Raw genomic sequence first — 25,495 nt, 5'->3', positions numbered from 1 at the left:
GCCACCAGCATCCTCTATAACTCAGACCATGACAGTAGGTGCTTGTGTGTCCGCTTGTGTGGCTGTGATCCGCATTTTAACCTAAAATAAGAATGTGTTTATCCAGCTTACGATTTTAGGGCTGCGGCGGGGAAAAAGGGGGAAAAAAAACACGATGCCGCGAGCAAGGGTCAGGCACAAGCGCTATGCTAGCACCCGAAAAGTACTATGCCCATCAAGTCATTCACTGCTACTGCGGTGGTAAATGCATAAATGCATTCGGAAATTATTTTCTCCATTGGACTGGGTCTATCGCCATACAGTTTTATTTTCGTTAATGAGAACGCAGTTATAGGTTATCTAATGTGCAATCAATATTTCTGTCATTCGAATTCAATAAAATTCATTGCGTATACTGTAGTCTAGTTTGTCGATTTCTTTTGCCGCAGCAATGGTTCTTTTTTTCCTTTTGGAGGTATTTAAAAGGTCTTAAAAGTCATTAAATTTGTACTTCAAAATGTGCAGCTATCCTGGTTAGTCATAAACAACAGCTCTGTGAAAGATCTGTCTTAAAATTTGGAGGACTGCTGGGACACATTAACACATTTATATGATTCCTTTAAAAATGAGATACCCTGACAGACTTCAGCCGTCGATTGCCTGTTGTTAGCCAAGGTTTTTGTCAGTGTTTCCAGACTATGACACACTGGCTGGGAAGGTCCAAGAACACTATGTCGTTAAGACATTGCGCTGGTTGTCAAGAATACCGGCCTAATGCTGGAAAACCTGCTGGGAAGCTGCAACACAAAGGCAATTCCCTCAGTCTAGCAAATTGCTGGGATTCATCTCGTGGGGACTTTCTGGTCAGTTAATCTTATGTTCTCTTTGTAGTGAACCCTTTTACTTAGAGAGAGAGGATCCTCTCCAAACAGCTAAGTACCCAGTCCACAGTATTCAGTTTTGATAGTATTGGAAGAAGAGGATCAGTGTTGTTATCTAGGCAAATGAAGGGGACCACCTATGGGAATGCGTTTTCTGCTGGGTGTGGCATCAAAAGGACAGAAGTGTGAGAGGTTTGTGAGTCTGCAGTGCGGTTGGAATCTTCCAGTTCATAACCCGCTGAATAGTTTTCAATATGAGGTTGATTATGGCTAGGTTGTTAATCACTGTTTGGAAAAAAAGGAGGCTGAATGATAGGTTAACTGAAATTTCACCTCCAGAGGGTTATGTGATGTTTAACGTTCAGATTTCAAGCTAAAACCAAGCAGAGAATCTCTCTGGAGATCCAGATTTTTTTTCATTTGTTTTTTGTTCGTTTTGTTTGTTCATTTTGTTTTGTTTTGTTTTCCCCAACCTAACTGGCTGGCACTTAAGTAATCTCTAAAGACAGGATCAATGTTAGCCGTCAATGTTAAAGGCTTAAGAACTGTGATAGTAAGCTGCTAGGGAAGGACAGGGTTAGATGTGAAAAAGTCTCAGAGCAGGGAGTGATGGCATCCCTGACACTGGCGTCATATGACATTTGTAGCTACAGTCCTGACAAAGGCAAGGTGTGGGCCCCATGGTACAGGCTCATGCAACGGGAGCGCAACAGAGCACAGGGCACAGCTGTGACTCATAGAGAGAGCTGGTTTAGTTCCACTCATGTGCATGCATGTGCATCGGTGAGAGAGGTTTCTGAGGGTCAGACTCAAAGCACGACGATTAGCGTGTCACTCAGCAGCGCTTTGGCGAGCTAGATTAAAAGTGGACCGTTTTTAGCCCAGGGGTTAGCAATGCTGTTCAAGCCTCAAAGTGTGACATTTACATGACCAAGGTTTAACCTTGCTATAAGCCTAGAGATACCCAAACCTCTCTGAACTCCTCCACAAACCAAGCCCATGGCTGGGAGACATCCACCAACAGCAACAATGGAAGCAGGTGTCCAGGGGACATGCTAGCACTCTCTCCTGATGAGTCTTTGAAATGTAAATACGCAGACATCTTGGCACATCTTGACGTAGCTCTATGCAACAACTATACAACCACTTCCTCATCATGCTACTTTCCTAAAGAGACCGCAAGCCAGTCCTTTTGATCGGTAGAGCTTTGGGAAATTTCAGTATCTGACAATGCTGACAAACGAGTTAATTCTTCATATTTAAAATTACCGTAGTGCTTGTCTGTGGGAATAAATAGATATTTTTCAAATAACAACGGAAGCCCAACTTTAAAGAAAATACTCTGGGATGGGAAGCCCTCCATCTCCTGCCCCCTCAAACAGAGACTCACTCAGGGAAGACACCAGAATATCGTCCTCTGGTCCATTCTCCAAATGCCGGGGCAGGTTCAGTTTCAGAGGGTCCAGTTAGACGGCCTTCTGCTTTCATTCTCCGCCCCCTCACAAGACAGTGTAGACGGCAGGACCATTACCACCAGAGCAGACTCCTTCCCATCTCCAACAGCACAACCACACACAAATTCAGTCGTCTAGGCAACCAGCCCGAACAGTTATGAATTTCCTTCATAAATCTTTACTCGCTCTTAAGTAAACAGGATGATTTGAGAAACTAGAGCATGAAACAAATGAATGTTTTTTTAAAGTGCTGTTAAAAGAAGGTTTTTTTGAAAAGTCAGCATAGGGAATTCTGTTCAGCTCTTTCCGACTCCCTGAATGAGAATGTCGACTTTTCAAAGGCTTTGAAAACTGCAGCCTTGTTTGTGTCTGTGGACGCGTGAGGATCTGCAGCTGTGTCGGTGAAGGACAAACGGGTGCCCCACAAAAATTCAAAATGAGACGACAAAATGCAGCTGCAGGTAGATTCATGCAGCTGCCGGGAAACCACTGACGTTATGGAAAACAGCAGCTGTACCGCAATCTGTTGTTTGTCTTTTTAAGAAAGAAAAAAAAAAAAGTTCCTGGGACTCCTGCAAACCACCAGAAATACTGGCAGATGAATTATTTTCATCCCTGAAGGACATCTTAAGCCGTCCAAGCTTCACATTTGAGCTCCCTCAGAATCATTGCCCTGAGGTGAGAAATATGGCTGATTCAGAGGGTGTGAAAGAGCGCCTGTGGATTCTCTGTCTAGTCACTGTAATGGCCAATGTCAGTGGTTAGGCCAGAGAGGCGTGGCTGGCCATTCATACTGAACATTACACAACAGCCGCCAGTTACCACTGATGAGTCTCCAAAGAGAAAAACAGCGCGCAAGCCAGCATTTGCAGGTATTCGTTAGATATGCAGCTTATTCAGACACCTGTTAGTGCGGTGTCCAACATACTGGTGGACATAATCATCTGCCATCACTCATGTCATTGTCAGCTACTGTCAAGCTGCTGAAACTCTTAGAAGCTTGGACAGCAATTCAGCCCTGAAAAACCAGGCTAAAACAACCAGTTACCACACCAAGACCATGGAAGAAGTCCCAATTTTAATGGATTATTGTGCTGCATGGATTTGTTTGGGCCTTATGAAATGGTGGCCAAATGGGGTTCAATATGTGTCAACAGCTGTCAAAGACCTCCTCTCCAAAACTCAAGGAACGCCCAACCTGAAAATCCCAATGCCCCGTTGGCATCATCAAGATTCCTGTGTATATCCACCAAACCCCTCAGTGAGACAGTGCACAGGGAAGGTGTTTTGACTTGGATGGAATGCTGATCACAGCACAAAATGCCCCACAAATAGACCTTTTACAGGTCGAGCCTTTGCTATAGCCTGACCGCAAACTTTAAATGGATCCAACACAGTCAAAAGTTGCTCTACGTACAGAGCGACATAGCATAAAACGCATAGACATCTTTTCGGTGTCGCTCAAGCATGTCCCCTGTCGCTTTTCTGCTGACACCCTTATGATATCAAACCTGAGCGGAGAGGCCGACTCGATTTGTCTAATACTAAATGGGAGCGCCTCTATTTTATCAGAATGTGCTTTCCCTGTTTTAAATGTCATCCGCTGTCTAACCATTTAACCTTTTCTTTTTATTGTAAAATGACACACTTTGGCAAAACGCCGGTCTCTCGACATACTCAGTTATTCGGATAACTTCAGATGGCATTCGCAGGCATGTTTTAATTTGTGTGAAGGGCAGAGGTGGTGGGGGTTTGCCCTCGTTGTGTATGACCTTTGGCATTGTTATGATTTCCAGCGTTCCCCTGTGTAAATCGTTACCCTGTCTATGTCAGTCAGTGGTCCTGAGGCTCTGCACCAACAATCAGAATTACACAGGCCATGAGTAAAAGCCATGAGCTTTCTCACTGTAAAGTCACATAGCTCGTCGTCTGTGTATGTGATTGGAAAACGGGTTTAATTACTAACTATGACATATAATGACCATAACAGGTAACCATGACAAACGTAGGGCATTTCTTGACTTAGAAAGGAAAACATGAATGAGAATGAAGAGAATGAATGTGTGACGGAGGAAGAGAACAAACTTGTGGAAAAGAGCGTGAAACATTTTATTGTTTGGGCTGCTTCCTCAGCTAAATTTCAATAAGTGTGCTCTTCAATTGGCCTGGCACTTCTGAATTTCCTGATATCTCTTATTTGGTATCTGATTGTTTTTATATGTTAAGACTGGAGCTTACAGAGTTGAGACTATAAGCAGCGTTGAGAGCTGAATGGTTTCATATTCATTAAAAGACCAAAGTTTATCTCTTAACAGCAACATTCAGGCAAAATCCACATTATACCTCTCTGGAGATTTTTAAAACAGCAGTTTTATCAGTTTAACCGGTTTGGTCAAAACAAAACAAAAGATATTTATTGTTTTGATTGTGTAAAAGAATAGTTTCTAAACCTTTGTTTATGGCTGGCAAACATTTTGTACACTGTGCATTTGAAATGAAAATCAACTGAAAAGGACAAGAAACTGTCAGTTATAGTGTGTGACTGTCTGAGATCACAGCATGTATGTGTGTGTGTGTGTATGTATATATATACATATACACACACACACACACACACACACACACACATATATATATATATGTACTGTATATAATATAATATAATATAATATAATATAATATAATATATTTGTTTGCTGGGTTTGATTGTAAACAAAGTGATGTGGATTAGATCATGTTTCCAGAGAGCTAAGAAAGAGATAGAGAAAGTGTGTGTGTGTGAGTGAGAGAGAGAGAGAGAGAGAGAGAGAGAGAGACATTACGGGGTTACAGATCATGACTTTCCCAGATGTATGGGTCAGCTCCGGAGAGTGATAAATGCAACTGGTGTCCAGATAGTTAGAAATCTAAATGTAGACTGATACTTTGGCATCGTAGTGTTGTTGTGGCATGTCGAGAACTTTTTGAAACCTCCTGAAGCCCAGCAGCTTGGATATGTATCCTCCCTGTCTCTGTCTCACTCTCTGTACCCTCACTGAACTTGCCGACTCTGGACAACAAACACTACAAACTGAAACACAGGGAGCTCTGCTGCCATGAGGCTGAGCTCAGAATTATCACGGAGCATGTGTATTAAACACCAGATGTTTGGTTTTGATTGGACTGATCTATATCGGAACGTTAAGCACAATTATTTCATAATTAATGTTAATGTTAATATGTTCTATAAAACTATCACAGAGAAATGATTCATTTACATTTACAAGCAAGCCCATGAATCCCCTGCACTTACTGGGTTACCTCTGCACACTTGTAAAGGTGTCTCTCTTGACAATGGGGCTTTTAATGGCTTTGTGTCTTTGGTTAGCTTTATGGGGAGTACCGGGAACACCCTGGCGGTTCCCGCCGGCGAGAAGCCACCCGACTGCTGACTGAGAGACAGTGGAAGAAACACGGACAGAAACACGGACAGAAACACGGGCACCATCACCATGGACACCATCACCACAGACGCCACGGGCGAAGCCAGAGTCACAGCCACGGCCATCACCACGGGAGACATCACGTGGAGTTTGACACGGAGGACGCCGCCGAAGCGCAGGAGGCAGAGGCCGGCCAAACGACGTCTCTAAAGAAACGCCGTTCTTACACGAAATGTAGAGGTGAGCCGTGAATGATCGCACAGTGACAGTGTCTCCACTGAGATGTAAGGAACTTATTACATGTGAATATCTTCTTAAGGTTCTTTAATGTCACTGTCAGGCTTGGCACTGTCAGAACTTTGTGATGTGGTAGCCTTTGAAATATGCATAATTTTCACAGACTGTGTGGCTCGTGTACAGAGGTTCCTAGTTACCAAACTGGGTGAAGACTGGATCTTTCTGGTGTTACTGGGTATATCAATGGCGCTGGTCAGCTGGACGATGGATTATGCGAGCGCCAAGAGTTTACAAGGTACTACTCAATCAGCCGATGACTAGAATGAGCACAGACAGTTGTTTGAGTTCATCCACGAATGCTTTGGGGGTTCACAGGTGATTTCCCCTGTTTCCAGTTTTTTTTTTCCCCCTTTCCATCTCACACTCCTTCCTCCCCCCTCTGCTCCACCTCCTCTGGCTTGGCTCAATACTTCACACTCCACTGGCCTGCTAAATCTCTTATGCCTCTCTCTCTCCCTTTCTCTCTCTCTCTCTCTCTCTCTTTCTCTCTCTCTCTCATTCTCACAGCGTATAAGTGGGTTTACGGGGAGCTGAGGGGAAATGTCCTACTGCAGTACCTGGTCTGGGTCTCCTATCCAACGATGCTTATAATGTTTTCCTCCTTTTTCTGCCACCTGGTTGCTCCTCAAGCCATTGGTGTGTACCTTTTACCTCCTCATCTTGTGTTCTTTCGCCCCCTTGTGTCTTTGCTAAAATCCTCTCTTCCCGCGGCCTTCGCCTTTCCCGCTTTTCCCAGACACCACATCCCACTATCTCCTCACATCCAAACATGTTTAACTCACGGCTCTGCTCTGTCTCACTCATTTCTTATTGGTTTCTGCTGCACAACCAGCCATCAGTCTCCTAACCTTAAATTCTATGGCAAGCACATCACTGTCTTTTTGTTCTTAAATCATATCCCAAACTCCAGAGGGTCTCAATCTTCTAGAAATTTCCAATTTTTTTTTTTTTTTTAAATATTTTAGCTACGCTTATGTTGTTTTTTCTTCCTCCCTGCTGTCTCTCTCGGTTTGTTCCGCTAATGCTCTCCCTTTCTCCGTCAGGCTCTGGGATTCCTGAGCTGAAGACCATCCTAAGGGGTGTCGTGCTGAAGGAGTATCTGACACTTAAGGCATTTGCTGCCAAAGTTATTGGTCTGACCGCTGGGCTGGGCAGCGGGATGCCAGTGGGAAAAGAGGTGAGTCTCTCACCTGTGTCTGTTATGGAACCTGTTTTTTTTCCCAACTATCATTTGTTTTCTCTCTCTTTCTCTCTCTCTCTCTCTCTCTCTCTCTCTCTCTGTCTGTCCTTCTCTGGATCTTATATTCACACTTTTTAAACTGTGGGTGACTAACAAATCTGAGAAATGGATGTTTTTCTGCCTTCTAAGGGTCCGTTTGTACATATAGCCAGTATCTGTGCAGCTGTGCTCAGCAGGGTCATGTCTGTCTTCTCTGGAGTCTACCAGGTAAGCTCAGGTGCATTCACATATAGTTTATGCTTTTACGTTGAAGCCTTCATCCCGCATTGTAATTGGTGGATAGGAGGACATTAAGCGATCACAAATAATATTCCAAAAGGACAGCACCTCCTTCAATAATGAGTGCAAAAAGATCATTTACACTCTTAATGGCTATTGTATCTATGGTGTACTTTTGTGAAGGAATAGAATATGTGTTAATGATGTTACATTACCAAGGTCTTGAAAAGAACTTTCTCACAGTTGTTACTGGTTTTCATAGTTCACCAGCCACTCTGCATTTCCACCAATCAAATTTCAGCCAAAAATAAGCACATGATCAGAGAATGCAACATCATGTACGCATTCATTCAGATGTAGTGTTTATATATGTTTTTCATTAAATGTAAATGCACTATACTAAATGAAATAGAATAACAGATGTAGTAACAAACAGCTGTGAATGTGATTCCTCTCTTTCCTTGGGTGTGTGCATATGTGTGTGTGTGTGTGTGTGTGTGTGTGTGTGTGTGTGTGTGAAAAAGACTGAAAATAGAGATCAAGTATCCTCCAAGCTTTTGTCTGAATCCTCTCCAGTCTGCTTTTGCATTGGTCTCTTGGGCTCCATGAACTGTGGATTTAGAGACTGTAGGGTATTAACTACATTGCTACGTGTCAGTGGCTCTGGTTGGTTTGAAGTCTTTGATCGCTCTCTCTGTGGTCCTTCTCAAGATTTCTCCTATTTTTCCCTAGCATATGGGTTTTTTTGAGGAGTTTTTTCTTGCCCGCTATGAGGATCAAGTCAGGGGGTGCCACCCTGCTCTGGTTGTTGTAATCCTGTGGGCATGTAAAGCCCTTTGAGACTGTAAACAGTGATATTGGGCTTTAAATAAACTTAAACTTGAACTTGACACTTAGATGGCACCTGGTCTGCAGGTCAAACAGTCTAAGGTTTTTAGCCTTGAGCTCCAGTCAGCTGTTTCCGTTAGCTGGTGCAGCAGGGAATGAATCTCAGGACACTCCTGGCTGAGCATTTGGTTGAACTTGGACCAAGAGATGGATCTTCTCCATCTCAGGCATCAAGACCTCAAAAACATGGACGCGAACCAACCTCCATGAAAAGTTAGCCGGGTAAACCATAAAACTGAGGGTGACAAGGGCTTGCTCTGCACACAAAATACTCACATTCACTTTTGTCCTGATCTGGTCAGTTGATCAGTTACATATTCATTTCTGTCATCGGTGACCTTGGACAGCATGTCTGTCGTCTGATACATGGACTGTTATGGAGAGTGGTCATCAGAGAATCCCAAGTTAACATCGTCATCTAAGTTTATTTCCAGCATTGAGTTTGGCATTGGGCCAAGCCTTTACGTCATTAGTCATAAAAAAAAAAAAAAAAAAAACAGACCAGAATCAAAACTGAATATTATGATCACATTCAGACCCACTCAAATGTTAATCATGTATACTTGCCGATTATTACAGTCTATATTCAATCGGTACTTGGATTTAGACTTTGACTTAACCACCTTTGTGGAGGAAAGGCTGTTATGGATCTCAGTTATAAGGCCTGAGCTGTGTCACTGAGTTCTCAGATTGATTATCTTCATAGTTTGCACCAGAATGATGGGAGGACGACACCGCATCTGGTTCGTGGTCAAGTGTACTACTTCTCGGTCGCACTGCTTCCACGGTTACCCTTCCAAGTTGTCCTTAGTCACGATGTTCCCACACTCACTGATTTGCTGCCAAAGCCTCAGTCCTGTAATGTGGTCACCATTAGATCCAAAAGCAGAACTGAATATGCTTTGGTGGAGAAGATTTGGAGGCAAGAGCCCAAGAAGCATGTTAAGCCTAAAAGTCATAAAGTCAAAATTTTTAGGCACCAATAAAATGGTTGACTTTGAATTACTGCTTCTCCCAGTTCAGCCACTTGACCTGAAAATTCCAGCGACATATATAGTTGAGAAAAGGTTACTCAGGTCAACTGTAGAATCACTGTCATTTAGACAAATACTTAACAAGATACTCATGACAGGCAGATGTGTACTGACATCAGAACCGAAAATAAATACATAAATAAATAAAAAACAACTGCAGTTATTTGCAGTTGTGGTATTCTGACATGGCATTTGAGTTTATAAAGTGATTTAAGAGTTCAGAATATATCTCCAGTACCTCATACATTTAGGCAAGCCACAATAAAAGTTTCCTTGGGATGACAGCCCACTGGATTGACCCCATGAATTTTTGCTGTGAAAAAAGCTAAGCAATAGCCTGTAAAGGAATTACGGGAGGCCACACATCTGACGTCATCGTCAGTGAAATCGAGCAGGTGCGTTCAGTACATGGGCTGTCACATAAACCACTGCAGCTGTCCCAGTCATAGTGGGTCAAATTTCCTTAAAGCCTCCGGAATGTGTGAACCTGCTCAAAATGCAAGGTCAGATTCCGCGTGAGGAGTCAGAGGATGAAGAGGTGATTCACTGATGCTGGATTAATGATGTGGATAAATGACGAACAACCACCAATCAGTCCAAGGCAGTCTCCTGAAGTGTCGCAGAGCAAAGCTCAGATCTGTGGGCTTAAACACGCTGCTGGACCATGGCCTTACAGCTGAGTGAGGATGTGACCAAAACAAAGCTCATTGTGTCCATAGCAACAAGATGAAACCCATTCCATGATGCCCTGTCCTGCCTCGCTGAGATCCCAATCCCAGATCTGAACACCATGTACAGTTGACTGGGGATAAAATGCACCACAGACAGGAAATTTCAGATCTGGAGGAATACTGCACTGTATTGAAGTCACTGGCTGCTGCATTGGGCATATTGCAAAGAGAAGATAACTGCTATTGTAGCATCCTTCCACCAATTCTGGTGGTTCTCATGTGGAAGACACTGGTACTACAGGAGAGACTTTCCCAGATGACAGCTAGCCTGCCTGATGTCATTCTACAGGTAAACTCCTGGATACGTTATATAATATGTCATTGTACAGGTAAACCCCTGGATAAGTTATATAATATGTGGCTGATGCACACAGGGCTGCTTTCTAAACTTTTGAGAATTTTTTAGAAATTTGTTCAGTAGATGTCTGTCACACAAGACGTTTTCTTTTGACAGGCCATCAAAGCGTGATTGACCTCCATCTTGGTTAATAAACACACCCTTAAATAAACAGCTGGTAAACAGCCGCCATTTTGTCCAAGTTCAAGCTACGCTGACTTAAAGAAGTGGAGAGGAGAGACAGTGCTAGGTCACTGTTGAGTGGAGGGTGCCGTTCCCACTCCCCCTAAGGAGTACCTAGTGAGGCCTGCAGACTAGCAACCTTCCACCTCCAGTGAGAGTAACATTTTTTTCCATTTGAAGAGGAGGATCATTCTTACTCTACGGAGACTTAAATCATAGAGTTCTTGAAATTGGCATGATCAGAGCTGGGAGCTCCCGCCCGGTTCCCCGGGGTAAAGGATATCTGAATGAAATACAACACTGGAACACCATCAAGAGCGCCTGTTCGAAAGCCTTTTTAGCTTAGGCAGTCTGGAGTTGACCTCAAAGAGGAACAACCTTTTCAGCCTGCAAGTTTGTAATGAGATACACAATTTGACAATGAGACCTTTGGTAATAAGATACAACCATTATTTTAGGTATGAGTGAGCAATGTGAGTTCATTCTAAGTAATGGTTTTGGTTACTTGCTCAGTGTGTTTGATAATCTGAGTTTTATTGTCTTTGAAAAGCCTTTCTGTTTGTAATTTGTACATTGTTGAACTATTTGAACCAATCACTTTTGTTTTATTTTCATTCATGAAGATACATGTTTTGGGCCTTTACTTGTTGGTCTATGTTTTAGAGAAAATTTAGTGAGTATTTACTTAGGACATATACAGTTGCCTCTTTTGTTGTTGGAACTACTATGTAAGTACTGAAAGGACTATTAGCTGTCATCCTTGTACTTTCCATTTTGTAGATTTGAATTGGTTTTAGAGAGTAACTTAGAAATAGTGTAATTAGTGGTGTGATTACTTTTTCCAGGAAGTAATGAGTATAGTAACCCCAGTGCAGTTTGAGAGCAGAAGGTAGTAATTTGTATGGATTACTTTCTTTGTGTGCCCAACCCAACACTGCAGCTAATCATAGCAAGGAGTTACAAATGCACAACTACAGTCACTACTTATTATAGACACGTCCTTTTGAGTGCATGCATTTCATGGAACCGCTGGGGGGGGGGGGGGGGGGGGGGGGTACAGCAGGAAACCGGAACATTCTTGTAGTGTGCGGCAGAGTCAATACTCACACAGTTCTCAGAAGGAATTGCAGTTGTGACCATTAAAGTTGGACAAACTAGGCTCCACAAGATTGTACTCCAAATAGCCTCTGACTGGGTCCAATGGCTGCCCCGTCTCCTGTTTGTTAGAGAATTTCCTCAGGCTTTGACTGGTTTCTCACCATTTGAGCTCCTTCATGGATGCCAAGTGAGGGGTCCCTTGGACCTTCAGGAGGAGCACCGGGAGAGTTTGAAGAGGAGAATGTGGTGTCTTTTGTGGTCAAGAACGGGGACAGGCTGGAGTAAAATGACTACTGGGACACAAGAGAACCTAAGGAAGGTCCAGAGGACCCAGGACGTCTGGTGTGACCATAAAAGATAGCAAGAATACCTGGATGCTTTCCTTGATCCAGCTCTGTTCCAAGAGAAATCTGGACATGCCGCCTTGGCCAAGCCCAACATCCACCTGAAAGAAGACGCCCTTGCCAAAACTTGTTGTTTCCTGTAAATACAAAATGCCAGCTTCATTGTAAATAAAGGTATCTGTGTGATCAGCTCCATGATTTGGACTGTCACTGAACTCTAGTGTAGACCACTTATCTTACCAGAGCCTGTCTTTATTACTTTCTTTCACATCTACACTCAGTCCTCTCTTCTTGCATACAGAGACAAATCACCCACTCCATCCTGCTGAATCGGCCATATTTCAGTTGAGACGTAGGGTTTCACCACAACAAATCTCACTGCCTCAGTAGCCTGACTGGGAGTGTGGCCCATCAAAACCTTCATGTCAAATAGATTTGAACATCAAACTGACTGTGTCTATAGTAAATTAGTTGGGTTTTCGGTTTCTGAGTACCACATCCCCCAGTGAGTCTCAGCAAAATGTGATTTTTGTTTTGTCGTTTTGCAGCGATTAGACACACTTGGAATCAGCAAGCAAGATCAAAACTATTTGTGTTATAGAATCACTTTGTTCCTAACAAGAAACACTACCTAAAGCCTCTCTTAGCTTTAATGGTTGTTATAGCGAACCAAGTCTCCCACCACTGCCAGATTCAACCCAGCCTTTGGAGGGCGACGAGTGTTGAAACCTTACCTTTTGACTGTTGTATTGTAAACCTGTCCAACAGTTTTGCTTTTACCATTGCCTTGACTGTCAAATCTCCATGATGGAAAGTATTTTCATACTCAGAAAACATTTTCAATCGCTTTACTTTATCTGTTTGTTTTCATGCCCTCCCCTGTCCTCCCTCCCCCCTCCCTTCCTGTGTCAGTAGACCCCGTACTGTTACACAGACATCCTCACAGTCGGTTGTGCTGTGGGGGTGGGTTGCTGTTTTGGGACTCCTCTTGGAGGTAGGATGTGTTCACGTTTGTAACCTTCTATAACCTTCCATTTTCTCACAGCCTATGATTACTGTAATTTGTTTCCCCGTTAATCACACACATTTTTACATGACAAACAAATAACCTGTTCTGTTTGAAAACAGAATCCATTTGTTGATAACCAACACATGCAGATAACATATATTGTACTGTCTTTCTTTCTTTTTTTTTGACTTTTTAGGGGTGTTGTTTAGCATTGAAGTGACTTCCACGTACTTTGCTGTGAGGAACTACTGGAGGGGTTACTTTGCTGCCACGTTCAGTGCCTTCATATTCAGAGTCTTGTCTGTCTTTAATAAAGATTCAGGTGAGACAGCACAAAACATTTCTCATGTTATTAAAGTAACATGATTTGCCTCTTTCACCTGTAGTCCTCGATTCTTCTGTAAATAAAAAAAGGGTAAAAACTTTTGGCTCTATCTTTTTCCCTTGTATTTGTCTTCATTTTTCCAGTCACCATCACTGCTCTCTTCCGCACCAAGTTCCGAATGGACTTCCCCTTTGACCTGCAGGAGCTGCCGGCATTCGCCGTCATTGGGTGAGAGCGAGGGGCAAGAGAGTGGCGTACGTGGTGAGGGCACAGTCTTGGCGCCGTTTGTACCCATAGTCCTCCCTCACCCCTTTACCCCTAATTCCAAAACAAACAGAGAACACGTTTTTGTTCCCTAACAAATCAAGTAACAATCACTCACTTCTCCCTCCCACCTGTGTGTAACGAATTCTCTTGGTCGACTAAGCTGGATTCCGTGTCTGGATGATCAGCCAGATTTAGATGTGCTCCATGGCTTCATAGCTCGGGTGCTTAATAGATCCATCCATTCATCCTTCCATGTCTCCATTAGTCTGTCTTCACTCTAAATGAAACATGAAGTAAAGGGAGACAAAGAGAAGAGAGACTTAAACGTGTTTAGAGAGGCCTGTGTTGTACTGTCATCAGATGGTTGAAGCGTGGCACGCTTCGGTCTATCGAAAGATCTGATGCTGGACTGGTGTTTCTCTGTCTTCCACAGTATCTCGTGTGGGTTCCTTGGAGCCTTCTTCGTCTACCTTAACCGCCAAGTTGTTCTTTTCATGAGGAGACCCAATGTCCTCACCCGTTTCCTCACTAAACAGTAAGAGAGGGGGAGGCGAAAGAGTGAACTCTTACATAGACCGGGGTTTATTGATAACAAAAACTGTACGGAAGTGGAAGGTGACAGTGGAAAACTGTACTCTATAAACGTGAAGGGCTAGGACACGTACATACAGATGAGCTTCCAGTTACATTTATATGCAACAATCTTGACAAAAGTATTTTAGCACTACATGTGGAGACTGTGTTTTTTTTTTTTTTCTTCCTAGTCGACTGATTTTCCCTGCTGTTGTGACCTTAGTGATAACAACATTGACCTTCCCTCCTGGGTTTGGGCAGTTCATGGCTGGAGAGGTGAGGGGTAGAGATAGAGCTCCCTGCACTATAAGAGTCTGGATAGCTTCTCTCTGTAACTTTACTTTAAATGTTTTAAAAGCTTAAGCTGCATTAGAGTTTCACAGGCTTATGCATTTGATGTATATGTCACCATTCTCTCCCAGTGTTGGCATGAGCTTAAACCACTGTAGTTTAACTTCAGTCAAACTCCTAGAAGAAGAACAATAAATACATACAAAAATAATGTCCAGCTTCTCATAGACATAAAAATAGTGAGAAAATAGATTTTGCATGCCATTTTACCTTTGTTGGATGTTTTTGCTTAGTTCAGAGCAGCATGTTGGGTTTTTAGATGTTTTTTAAATTGTATTATTTCTTGGTAAAATAAAATTTTTACTTCTCTCCCAAGCTAATGCCAAGAGAGAGCATCAATTCTCTCTTTGACAACTTCACCTGGACCAAAATCTGGGGCTCCCCTCCACCTCCTGGCCTTGGCCGCTCGGCTGCCTGGTTCCACCCGGACGTCAACGTCTTCATCGTATTACTGCTCTTCTTCATCATGAAGGTTCTCCTCCTTTTTTCTCTCCTTCCATCCCACTCTCCTTCTCCTCTTACTGTTCTGAGCAGATGAAGTAGGCCTATTTGGTAACCATCAGTGGATAGGTGCATTCAGTCATTCGTTCATTTTCCAAGCCGCTTATCTTAATTAGGGTTATGGGGGGATGGCTGTATGACTTCTTAAAAAGTCTGTCATGCTACATCCGTCTGTCTTATATTTGGAGCTGCTCGTATCAGTAGGAGATGTTTCTCACAGACCCTTCAAGACTGCATGTTTGTATCTCCTGCCTAATGTTAGAAAGGAATGCTTTGACTGATGAGGTTGGTGATGGTAATTCCGGATATGATCTTAACGTGGTATTTAAGTGAATTCTTCCCACTGCAGTTTTGGATGTCTGCCGTCTCTACCACGATGCCCATACCGTCTGGAGCCTTCATGCCCGTCTTCATCCTGGGTACATGTTTATTTTTTTCTTTAATGTGTTTTCCTAAACAGATCACTGTGTACTACGCTGTATTATCACCTGAGTACTGCCAACTAAGTCTTAGGTCTCCGCAGAACATCAAAACCATCTAATTTACATATCATTTTGGTGTGGCTACAAAGAAAGTTCACATTCCTACCACATACAAACTCACGGGCAGAAGACACAAACCACAGAGATGCAAACTTGTGGGCACAAGATAATCAGGATCATGAGATCCTACCTCACCACCACGCACTGCGGCCTCCACAGGTTAAAGAAAAACTTTTCCATCACCTCACTCTGCTTTTGTAAGAATTAGAATTTTCACACAAGTTCTCTATTTGTCAATGACTGAATGACACTCACAGACTTTTTTACGATGTAGATTTCCTTCTCTCTGTAACTGGCTCCACCTAGCACTTAATTGTGATACTTGTTGTTGGAGGTATGGGGGCTTTTAACCCACTTGCAGTCCATTCTGTCGTTTTCCTTCAACATTTTTGCATTTGTATCTGGTCCATGACTGAACTTGATGATGGCACTTAAACAACAGACAGCTCCTTGGCTGCATACTAAAATGGCTATATACTTGGTTTGTTTTCTGCCTGTCTTGGAGTTGCTTTCGATAAAAGCGTCTGCTAAATGAATAGATTTAATATGCATTTAGGATGCAGATTTAGGATGCAGATTTACTCTGTTAAGGTGATGATACACATTTTGGAAAGCAAAACTCTAATAAACTCTCATAATCAGTTTCATTTGAATGTATGTGAATCTATAGAATCGGTAAATGAACACAGAGCAGTATAGCATGTCTCTCTCTCTCTCTTGCTCCTGCAGGGGCGTCGTTTGGTCGTCTGGTGGGGGAGATTATGGCAGCACTCTTTCCTCATGGCATCCTCTTTGACGGGATCCTCTACCGAATCATCCCAGGAGGGTACGCCGTCATTGGTCAGTCTTCCTTTCCCTTTCTCCTTCTCCTCTGTGCTGTCGTTCTTTATGGGTCTTACCAACTTGTTGTTGATATTCCCTCCTTTTTTCCATGTCTGTCTCTCTCTCTCTGGCCCATAGTTTCTGTCTTTTCCATTTTTCGTTTTTCTTTGCATACCAACTCAGTTGCCATTCTCTCTCTACTCCTTTGTTGCAACCTGTTCCTGTACTCTAATCCTTTCTTTCTCTCTTTCTTTTTTTCTTTCTCGCACCCCACCTTTTCTTTAGCGTTTGGCTGTATGAGTCTCTATTACCAGTTCACATGCCGTACTTTTATTGGCTTGCTTTCAATTTGCTACCTGTTTTATTTAAAACACCTTTCTTTCTGTCTTTTTTTCTTTCTTTCCTCTCTCTCTGGCTCACACAGGGGCTGCTGCGTTAACAGGTGCGGTTACTCACACAGTCTCCACAGCTGTAATCTGTTTCGAGTTAACTGGTCAGATCTCTCATATTCTGCCCATGATGGTGGCGGTCATCCTGGCAAACATGGTGGCACAGGGGCTGCAACCCTCACTCTACGACTCCATTATACAGGTCAAGAAATTGCCCTATCTCCCTGAGCTGGGCTTCGGCCACATCAGGTGAGTGAAGCCATGCCATCTGTGCTCTCTGAGCACAGTGGAACTTACTGTTGCTTGTCCCTATAGCCAGGCTGCTAATTCAGGACAATTAATTCAAATTACACAGAAAAATAAAATAAGAAAAAAAAAAAAACCTGTCCAGTTTTAACTGGATTTGTAGAGGGCAATTTTGAGTGGATGGGATGGGGAAGGGAGATGAACAAACGTATCATGAACCTTGTTTAGGTTTGTTTGTAGATAGCTGTGAGCTTTGTGGACGACTGCATAGTTTCTGTTGGAATAATGGCAAAAGCATTCAGTGGGGCATGGAGATGAACAAACATATCATGAACATTGTTTAATAGGGGTGTACATCTCTCCCTTATAAGACGATCCGATTCGTATCAAGATACATGGGCTACGATATTCAGGGACGGAACATTTTAATACGGAATGATTAGGTGCTATTCAATTCGGTGCATTCGATGCCATGCGATACGATGCAGTCTGGTACAATTCTAAATATTTGTTTGATGTAGACATTCATTTTCTATAATAAAATTAGTCAGTTCTATAAAAGTGGCATTGCTTACCTTCAAATAGATATATTTCATAAAAGACCAGGGAATCCCAAGTATTTTTGTTACTTTACGGCACGAGGAAAAACGGAAGACAAATCCTTTCAGAACTGAATGCCACCGTGTTTGTTACTTTTCCAACAGACACAGACAAAAAATACTCACTGCATGAACAAACTTTTTAAGCCCTTAGCAATAAAACGGGCTATAGATGCCTTAGTTACTTAGTCCTCGCAGAATTGTGGCTAAACTGTGGCTCTCTAATATCCGTGTATTCGCTTGTGCTAACTGCACTAGCATCCACAGATCGTTGCCCGCATAGGTTCCACCGTGCCGTCTCACTACTTCGTTCTACAGACCTTACAAATGGCCAGGCTTTTGTCCAATTTTCCTCCCTTCTTCTAAAATCCAAATGTCTTCCAAACTTTAGATTTTAGATCTGATGGTGCACTGTAAACCGTGTCAGCGCTGTCAAACGTGTTGTTCTTGTTTTTACCTCGCAAGGCTAAGTTACTCTTGTAAAAGGTAAAAGGTCAACGTGAGACGCTGTGCAGATTTATTAGCGGATGAGAGGCGGTCATTATTATTTTGAAAGTAACATGACTTGTAACGTTAGAGCACCGAGTCTTCTGCAGCAGCTAAATACTAAAGTGGAATTAGCAGCAAAGCTTCAGTCAACCGATTCGTACCTTTAGAATCGGGCCATTGACCGGTTCATGGCATACTCAGACCGATTCAGGGGTTCGCGTATCGATATCGATCTTCAACGTTAAAACCGGTTTCCGATACATACCTGTGAATCACCCCTATTGTTTGGTTTGTTTATTTATAAATAGCTGTGTGCTTTGTGGATGATTGCATAGTTTGTGTTGGAATACAAATCTTAATGAATTCACGGTTATACCATTGCATCTTTCACCACCTGCAGTGATCAGTTGATTCCTGTGTCAGTGAAGATATACCACTAGCTAAAAAATACTGGTGGGATAATGTAGCAAGCCATTTTTTGTTCACATAAGTGACTAATTTATCCAAATACGGACCAAAAACCTCATCTGGTCAGTCTGTAGAGTACAGTAGAAGGCTGTATTTCAACTAGTTGGCACAGTTGGTTTGTTGCGTGAGTCTCCTCCACACAGCACATGAGCTGATTACAGTACTTGTGATCATCTTAAACACTAAACAATTAGCTGGTAGTGCTAGCGAAAGAGAAACCTAGATTGCAAATAAACAACTGAGAAGATCGGCGAATACAGCTGTATACACATGGACTGATAGTTTGTGAAGTATTTTATGCTGAGTAGCACAAGAATCAAATAACTATTTCACCACAGGAATGTCACACTAGAGTGAGGTATCATTTGCTTACGGTGGCAGGAGATCCAGTGGTGTAAATCCTGAGTGTAATCTTCTGCCAGCACTCATAAGGCAGAAGCTGAGCAACACTGCCTGGAGTACCGATCCCACTGGACATGCATATGTTGTCATCTTGCACCAGTGAATATCTTCATTACTGATAGTAGTGAAAGCCTGATACAGCAGGTGCAAGTGCGTCACAAAAAACTGGTTGACACCAGTTGACCGAAGTTGACCCTCCATGACATTCCTATAGGTTGCAGACAAACAACAGAAAAGTTGCAAAGTTTTTTTTTTTTTTTTTAAATCTATATGAGTGGATATGAAAACTGTACTAAACCAAGACTTAACAAGGTACTGTGAGCAAACTGCAGAGTTCCTTTTATTCAATAGAAGGGACCAGTATCACAGGGAGTAAACATATGAACTTGCATGGGTCTTTGGAATTTTGTCTTACAAACAAAACAAAACAATGCATTCATCTAGTTAGATTTATTATGTTACACCGAAAGTTGAGGGAACATCTTACACTGTTTGTTCTTTTTATTGTCAGTACTGAACGGAGATGCTTTGTCAACAAGCACTCACCTGCAAGTTTTTAATTACAATACTAGCACACCTCAGACTGATCTGAGTTAATCTGCAATGTTTCACGTATGAAGGAAAATGTGAAAAACTGTGAGCTATCCATTCAAGCTGCTGTATTAAAGGAAAACATTGACATTGTCAGCAGGATCTGTGAAAGTCTACAAAACACCATGTGTGAAGTTCTGAGTTAGTCTGTTATTCTGCACACTTTATTAAGAGTTCTTCTGTAACTTAAGTCGTATTTTAAGGTCTACCACAAACCAAGGTTTTACAGTTAAAATGGCCATCTGTATATTCTAGTGTTCCTTTAAAAACCCTGTCTTAACTTTGTGCTGTCACTTCTGTGCTCCTCCACAGCCAGTATAATATTTTTGTGGAAGACATCATGGTTAGGAAAGTGAAGTTTCTCAGTTCAGAGTCCACATACAGAGAGCTAGTGCATCTTCTCGATTCAACCTGCCTCAAAACCATCCCTCTGGTGGATTCAAAAGGTCAGGAAAAAAAAAAACATTTTCTTCCATTTCATTTTTCCTCTTCATTTGTTTCTTCTGTAAGTTTCTTCTCTTCACCTTGTCATAATTACACAAAAATGAACTCTTAGTTTGGCTTTTTTTTTTCCTACAGTACTTAGCATTGAATTGACAGTGATGTGTTGACTGATTACTCTTCATTTTTTCCGTCATCACTTCCTATCTCACGCTCTCTGCCACAGAGTCAATGATCTTATTGGGCAGCATTGAGAGGCCCGAGCTCCTTGCCCTCAGTGATTGGTGGCTGTCAGCAGATAGGCGGATCATGCTGCAGGGGCAGGGCTTACAGGGTCAAGGGTCATGTGCCAAGGTTAGCTGGGAATCCTTTGCCTTTGTTGATGAAGAGGGTGAAGACAACGAGATTGATAAGGTGAGCTGACAGAGGTGGAGTGCAGAAACTCAGAGTAACGTGGAGATATTTAACTGAGGGCTGAGCTCCGACAGGTCTCTTTGTCAGAATACTTTTTTATCCCAGATAGCACCTTGCTTCATAGGCTACTTCAGGTCCTTTTGAACGTTACAGCGTCGTATGAAATTCAGTGTAATCGTGTGACTGTTTCAGGGACCGACTGCACAGGAAGAACGAAACGGCCCTTTGCAGACCCCAAAACAGCCTGAGCCAACCACGAATCTCTCGTCTGCCGGTGAGTTTCGATCACCAGTGAGGAGCAGAGGGAGGAACAGGCTTTGTGGGGTAACTGGGCACTGGAGTGCTTGATTACTGTCCAGGCAATCTTATCTCTTCATTACCCTCCGTCACACTCCTCCTCTCTCTGTCTCCCTCTGTCTGTCTGTCTCTGTACTCTGTTTTAAGAGTCTGTGTATGTATAACCCAGTAGTGTGAACACTCATAAATGATCAGTTGATGTTTTCAGGCCGTTTATTGGTGGAAACTGATGATCTTGTCCAGGTTTGTAGTTTGTAGTTATAGTATCCAATAAGAAGCACTGCCATTACAGTGATAACAGACTGTTGGACACTACGATTGGCCATAACTAGGACAAACGGAGACCAGTATTAACAGACAGACTGAGCTTTATGTGTATAAAAATGACTTAAGCCAGAGGCAGAAAACATGTAGAGGATATTTCAATGATAGCCTGTCCCATATATGTGACTCTGATGTTATCCAAAGAGCATAGTCCTGCATTAATGTAAGACACTAATGAGTGAGTTCTCACTCTTTCTTTTTTTCCTTCTCTTTTAGATAAGGGTCCTTTCCAGTCATTTAGGAGAACATTACACAACCTCCTCACGTCCTCTTCAGACAAACACACTGAAGGTCAGATACAGGTACATTGTTTGTGTGTTTGATTATTTGTAGCCAGTGACCTTGAGCATCCTCCTTCTCCTCTTCCTCTTCCTCCTCTTCCTTTTCTGGGATTCTCACTCTTAAAGCTTATTCTGTCCAAGGTTTTTTTTTTTTTTTTTGGTCTTTAATCTGAATTACATCAGGTTGCTGAGTGTAGTCAACGTCATTCATCACATTTCTCTCATTTCAAAAACAGATTTAAAACAACTTACAAAACAACTTCAAAGATACAGGGGCACATTTAATCCATGCCTGCTTCTCTCTCTCTCTCTCCCTGTAGGAGCCTACCCCTCCTCCCTTAACAGATACAATGACACCTGAAGAGGTCAGTGGTTCCTGGTCAGGGTATTCTGGTTGTGTTCCTTCCTTTCTCCAGATCAGATTCCTTTGGTCAGATCTTTAGGCCAATCCCTCTGCTCCCAGTATCTGAGTTTTTCCTCATGGAGTTGGAAGGACTGAACTATAGACTGATACATAGACTGAACTATCTGTAACATCATAGCGGTGTATGGACAGTCCCATTCCCCATTAGTGCTAAGTGGACTGCCCTGTCGTCTTAACCTGATTTCTTATTGGCTGATGCAGATCAAAGCATGGGAGGAGTCAGAAATGGACAAGCCACTTGAGTTTGATCAGATCAGGATTGATCCGTCCCCTTTCCAGCTTGTGGAGAGAACGTCACTACACAAGGTAAGCATGATTCCTCAGCCTTGCTGTCCACAACACAACCAAATACAGGCCAAAGGCTTTTCTCTCTCAACCAGCTACACAGCTTCTGTGTCAATACAGTAACAGGTAGGGAAAAGTCTATGTCATGTTTTGAAAACTAGGATTCAGTGTTGTTGAAGCGCTACATGCTGGGCCCAGGACTTGACTGTGTAGTTTACAGTGTATGACGATTGACTGTTCAACTATGAGTTGTGCTTCATTCCAGACCCATACCCTGTTCTCCCTGCTGGGCCTCAGTCACGCCTACGTGACCAGTATAGGAAAACTAGTGGGAGTGGTGGCTCTGAAGGAGGTAATGAGAATACACCTTAATAATCCAATTCTCTCTCGCTTTCTCTGACTCTCTCTTTCTCTGACTCTCTCTCTCTCTCTTTCTCTGACTCTCTCTTGCTTTCTCTCTCTCTCTCTCTTTGCTCCAGTACTCTGTAAATAACAACTACTATACACACACACGCATACACACACACACACACACACACACACACACACACTTCTTGGTCATGTCTCTGTTCCAGCTTCACCTTTCTTGTGCTCTTTCTCTTCATTAGCTTCAGAAAGCCATTGAGGGCTCCACACGGAGTGGAGTGCGTCTCCGCCCTCCTCTGGCCAGTTTCCGGGACAGCGGCCGAAAGTCTGCCAAACCTCCTCAGAGCCCCTCTGCTCCTTCTTCCCCCACCTCCTCTGTGGCTCCCTCCTCTCCAGTGTCGCCTACTGCGTCACCTCAGGGACGCCTGTCCCCCCCGCCTCCCCCGAAGAAGGAGGAGATGGAGGTGTGGATCGAGGGCGTGACGAGGGAGGTGATTGTGAAGGGCAGCAGCACCACCACCTGCTCCAGCAGCAGCGGAAGTAGCAGCAGTGAGGCAGGAAGCAGTAACAACTCCCCGGCCCTGTCTCACTCCTCAGCTCCCTCTGCGCACCTCCCCAACCTGCAAACCGTCCTCGAGCACCAGAGAGGAGAGGACAGGAGGAGCTACGATGACGAGGAACCTATTTAGGCTGAGGAAGATGGATGATGAATGATCTTTTTTTTTTTTTTAAATGCAGTATCAGGTTCATTTTATTAATTTCATTTCAAAAGATGTGAATTTGTCTTTGGTTTTTCCTTTATTGTTCTAGCTCTCCTTTGTTCTCTCTCTCTCTCTCTCTCTCTCTCTCTCTCTGTCCTTTTGCCCTGTCTCTCTTTATCTATGTCTTATGAGTATTGAGATTCCTGTGATCTGATTCTGAAGGTTAGATCACAACTGGTTGGTCTGACCCATCAGTGTTTAGTCCTGGTCCTGGGGGCGGCAGGCAGTGAGTCTGAAGAGATTCTTTTCTGACTAGCCAATTAGGTGCCAGTCAATACATTTAGTGACAGGACTCTTAGCCAATCAGTTCCTATCCATCAGCATAAATCTGCACACACCTGCTCTTAAAGAAGGGATTTTGGTCGTTTTCCTGATTCATAGTCTTGGGGGAGTTTCCAGGAGTAGACATGCTGCTGTGATGTTTTTTTTCCTTCCAGTGCCAACTTTTCCTGAAACTTTTCCTGAAGTTGTCGCGTCTTCATGATAATTTGAATACTTAAGGACATTAGACAATGAGCAAAATTAACCTGGTGTGGAATCTGCATTACTCTGTACTGATATTTATGTTTACTTCTACAGCACATGAAAAAAAAAAAAAATGATCAGCTTCCAACAGATATTATAAAATACAAGTGGTGCTCTTGCATTGTAATATTTTTTTTTTTTATGAAGTTTTAACATGAGATCATCAGATTAGCGTCATTTTTGCGGAGTGAAAATGAACTATGTTGAGCAGTGTTTATTCTTTCTCTAACCAGGGAAAGTCGGTCCATTGTAAGAACCCCCTGAGTGTGCGGGTTTTGGGTGTGGTTTGGGCGGGGTTTTGGGTGTGGTTTGAGCGGGGTTTTGGGGGGGGTGGGGCCATCAGGTGTATTGCCCCTGGAGCACTTTACTGAATTTTGCTCCAGGTCACCGCGACAGTGCTCTGGGTTATGACTCTGCTGTCCTGTGGTTACCAGTTAAACCTGTAGTATGTACCTTATCAAAGATCTAGACTTGCAACCCATTGATTCCTGGTTAGAAGCCTGTTCATTTTATGTTGACTGATTTTTTTTTTTTAAATTGGTTTTAAGCAGTTTAAATTGAGTAAAAAAATGTATTAACAGTTTTAAATCATATGAAGTATTTGATTTTTTTTTTTTTAATGAAATTTATTCTAATGAAAAGAGAATACTCCCTTTTTTTAAAACTCTTTCTGAAAACATCTCTTTCACCAAATCATTGAATGACATTTAATAATGTAACAATTAGCAGCAATTCGGCGTCTACTACAAAGACTTTCCCTTCGTTCAGTGTGAAGCGTTTCTGTAATATCCTGTCTCACTACATGACGAATAATAAGCAATACACAGGAGGAACATGAAGAGTTTGGCCTTGAGCCTGGCTTCAGTGTCCCCTGTGTATTTGCAATGCTCCATATGTTCGCTCTTATTTTCCAGACCGGTCCACCTACAGTGGCACTCATAGAGAATCACAGAGAAACAAAGGCATTTCTCACTCAGATCTGACGGGAGATCTTCCTACACAGGCCCAGGGTCAGTAGAGTCAGGCTTACTGTAACTGTGAAAACACCGGCCATTACTGATATTTCCAATGACCCACATTTTTAAAATTTCTGTTCTCTAAATAACACTGCTATAATCACAATCCCCATTAGGTAACATAACCACATAACAGCAATAAATAAGTAAGTAAGTAAATAAATAAATAAATACATAAATAAAAGGAAAAATCTAGAAACAGCCTAAATGAAACTGTGAACTGTGAATGGCTGGTGTTATAAGCATGTCTGAATCCTCTTGGTTGTGCTTAACTCCAGGTTGAAGAGAACATGCGTCAATGAATTTATGAAGCCAAACCAGTAATAAACTGGCAGTATGTTAGAGTGACTCTGTGAACTGTGATATGGTAGAATGGCTCTGTGAACTGTGATATGGTAGAATGGCCCTTTGAACTGTGATATGGTAGAATGGCTCTGTGAACTGTGATATGGTAGAATGGCTCTGTGAACTGTGATATGGTAGAATGGCTCTGTGAACTGTGAAAGCTATAGTGGTCCCGTTCCCTGTGAAGTCCAGCTTTAGGCAAAATATCAGCTTTTGGAATTGTGAGATTTGTGAAAGTTAAACAGATCTTTGTTTCTTATACCTGGACGTCTATATATACCTGGGTGTAGCGTAGCATCTGAGATTCTTCGATCTTATTAGCCAAGATATACCAG

General features: G+C 42.6%; 1 protein-coding gene across 1 annotated transcript; it reads left to right on the top strand.

Annotated features, from left to right (window-relative positions):
* The first annotated feature begins 4,350 nt into the window (after positions 1-4,350).
* clcn1a (chloride channel, voltage-sensitive 1a) lies at positions 4,351-23,202 on the top strand. Its single transcript, XM_030788580.1, has 23 exons — positions 4,351-4,413; positions 5,682-5,976; positions 6,137-6,268; positions 6,541-6,669; positions 7,077-7,210; positions 7,403-7,480; positions 13,023-13,101; positions 13,313-13,438; positions 13,585-13,669; positions 14,142-14,243; positions 14,473-14,557; positions 14,949-15,104; positions 15,483-15,552; positions 16,405-16,515; positions 16,922-17,135; positions 19,994-20,127; positions 20,349-20,536; positions 20,729-20,810; positions 21,374-21,459; positions 21,759-21,803; positions 22,064-22,168; positions 22,413-22,499; positions 22,756-23,202. The coding sequence occupies exons 1-23, from the start codon at positions 4,351-4,353 to the stop codon at positions 23,200-23,202; spliced, it is 3,033 nt and encodes a 1,010-aa protein (XP_030644440.1).
* The last annotated feature ends 2,293 nt before the right edge of the window (positions 23,203-25,495 follow it).

Source organism: Chanos chanos, chromosome 12 (genome assembly GCF_902362185.1).
Source record: "Chanos chanos chromosome 12, fChaCha1.1, whole genome shotgun sequence".
Classification (NCBI taxonomy): domain Eukaryota; kingdom Metazoa; phylum Chordata; class Actinopteri; order Gonorynchiformes; family Chanidae; genus Chanos; species Chanos chanos.
Note: the sequence above shows the minus strand (reverse complement) of the source record. Positions and strands in the feature narration are given on the sequence as shown.

Bases quoted from the DNA above. Each gene is read 5' to 3' on its own strand.
- clcn1a (XM_030788580.1), top strand. From the start codon at position 4,351: ATGAATGAGAATGAAGAGAATGAATGTGTGACGGAGGAAGAGAACAAA. The intron at 6,269-6,540 runs GTACTACTCAAT...TCATTCTCACAG, and splicing joins GAGCGCCAAGAGTTTACAAG to CGTATAAGTGGGTTTACGGG. The intron at 7,211-7,402 runs GTGAGTCTCTCA...CTGCCTTCTAAG, and splicing joins GGATGCCAGTGGGAAAAGAG to GGTCCGTTTGTACATATAGC.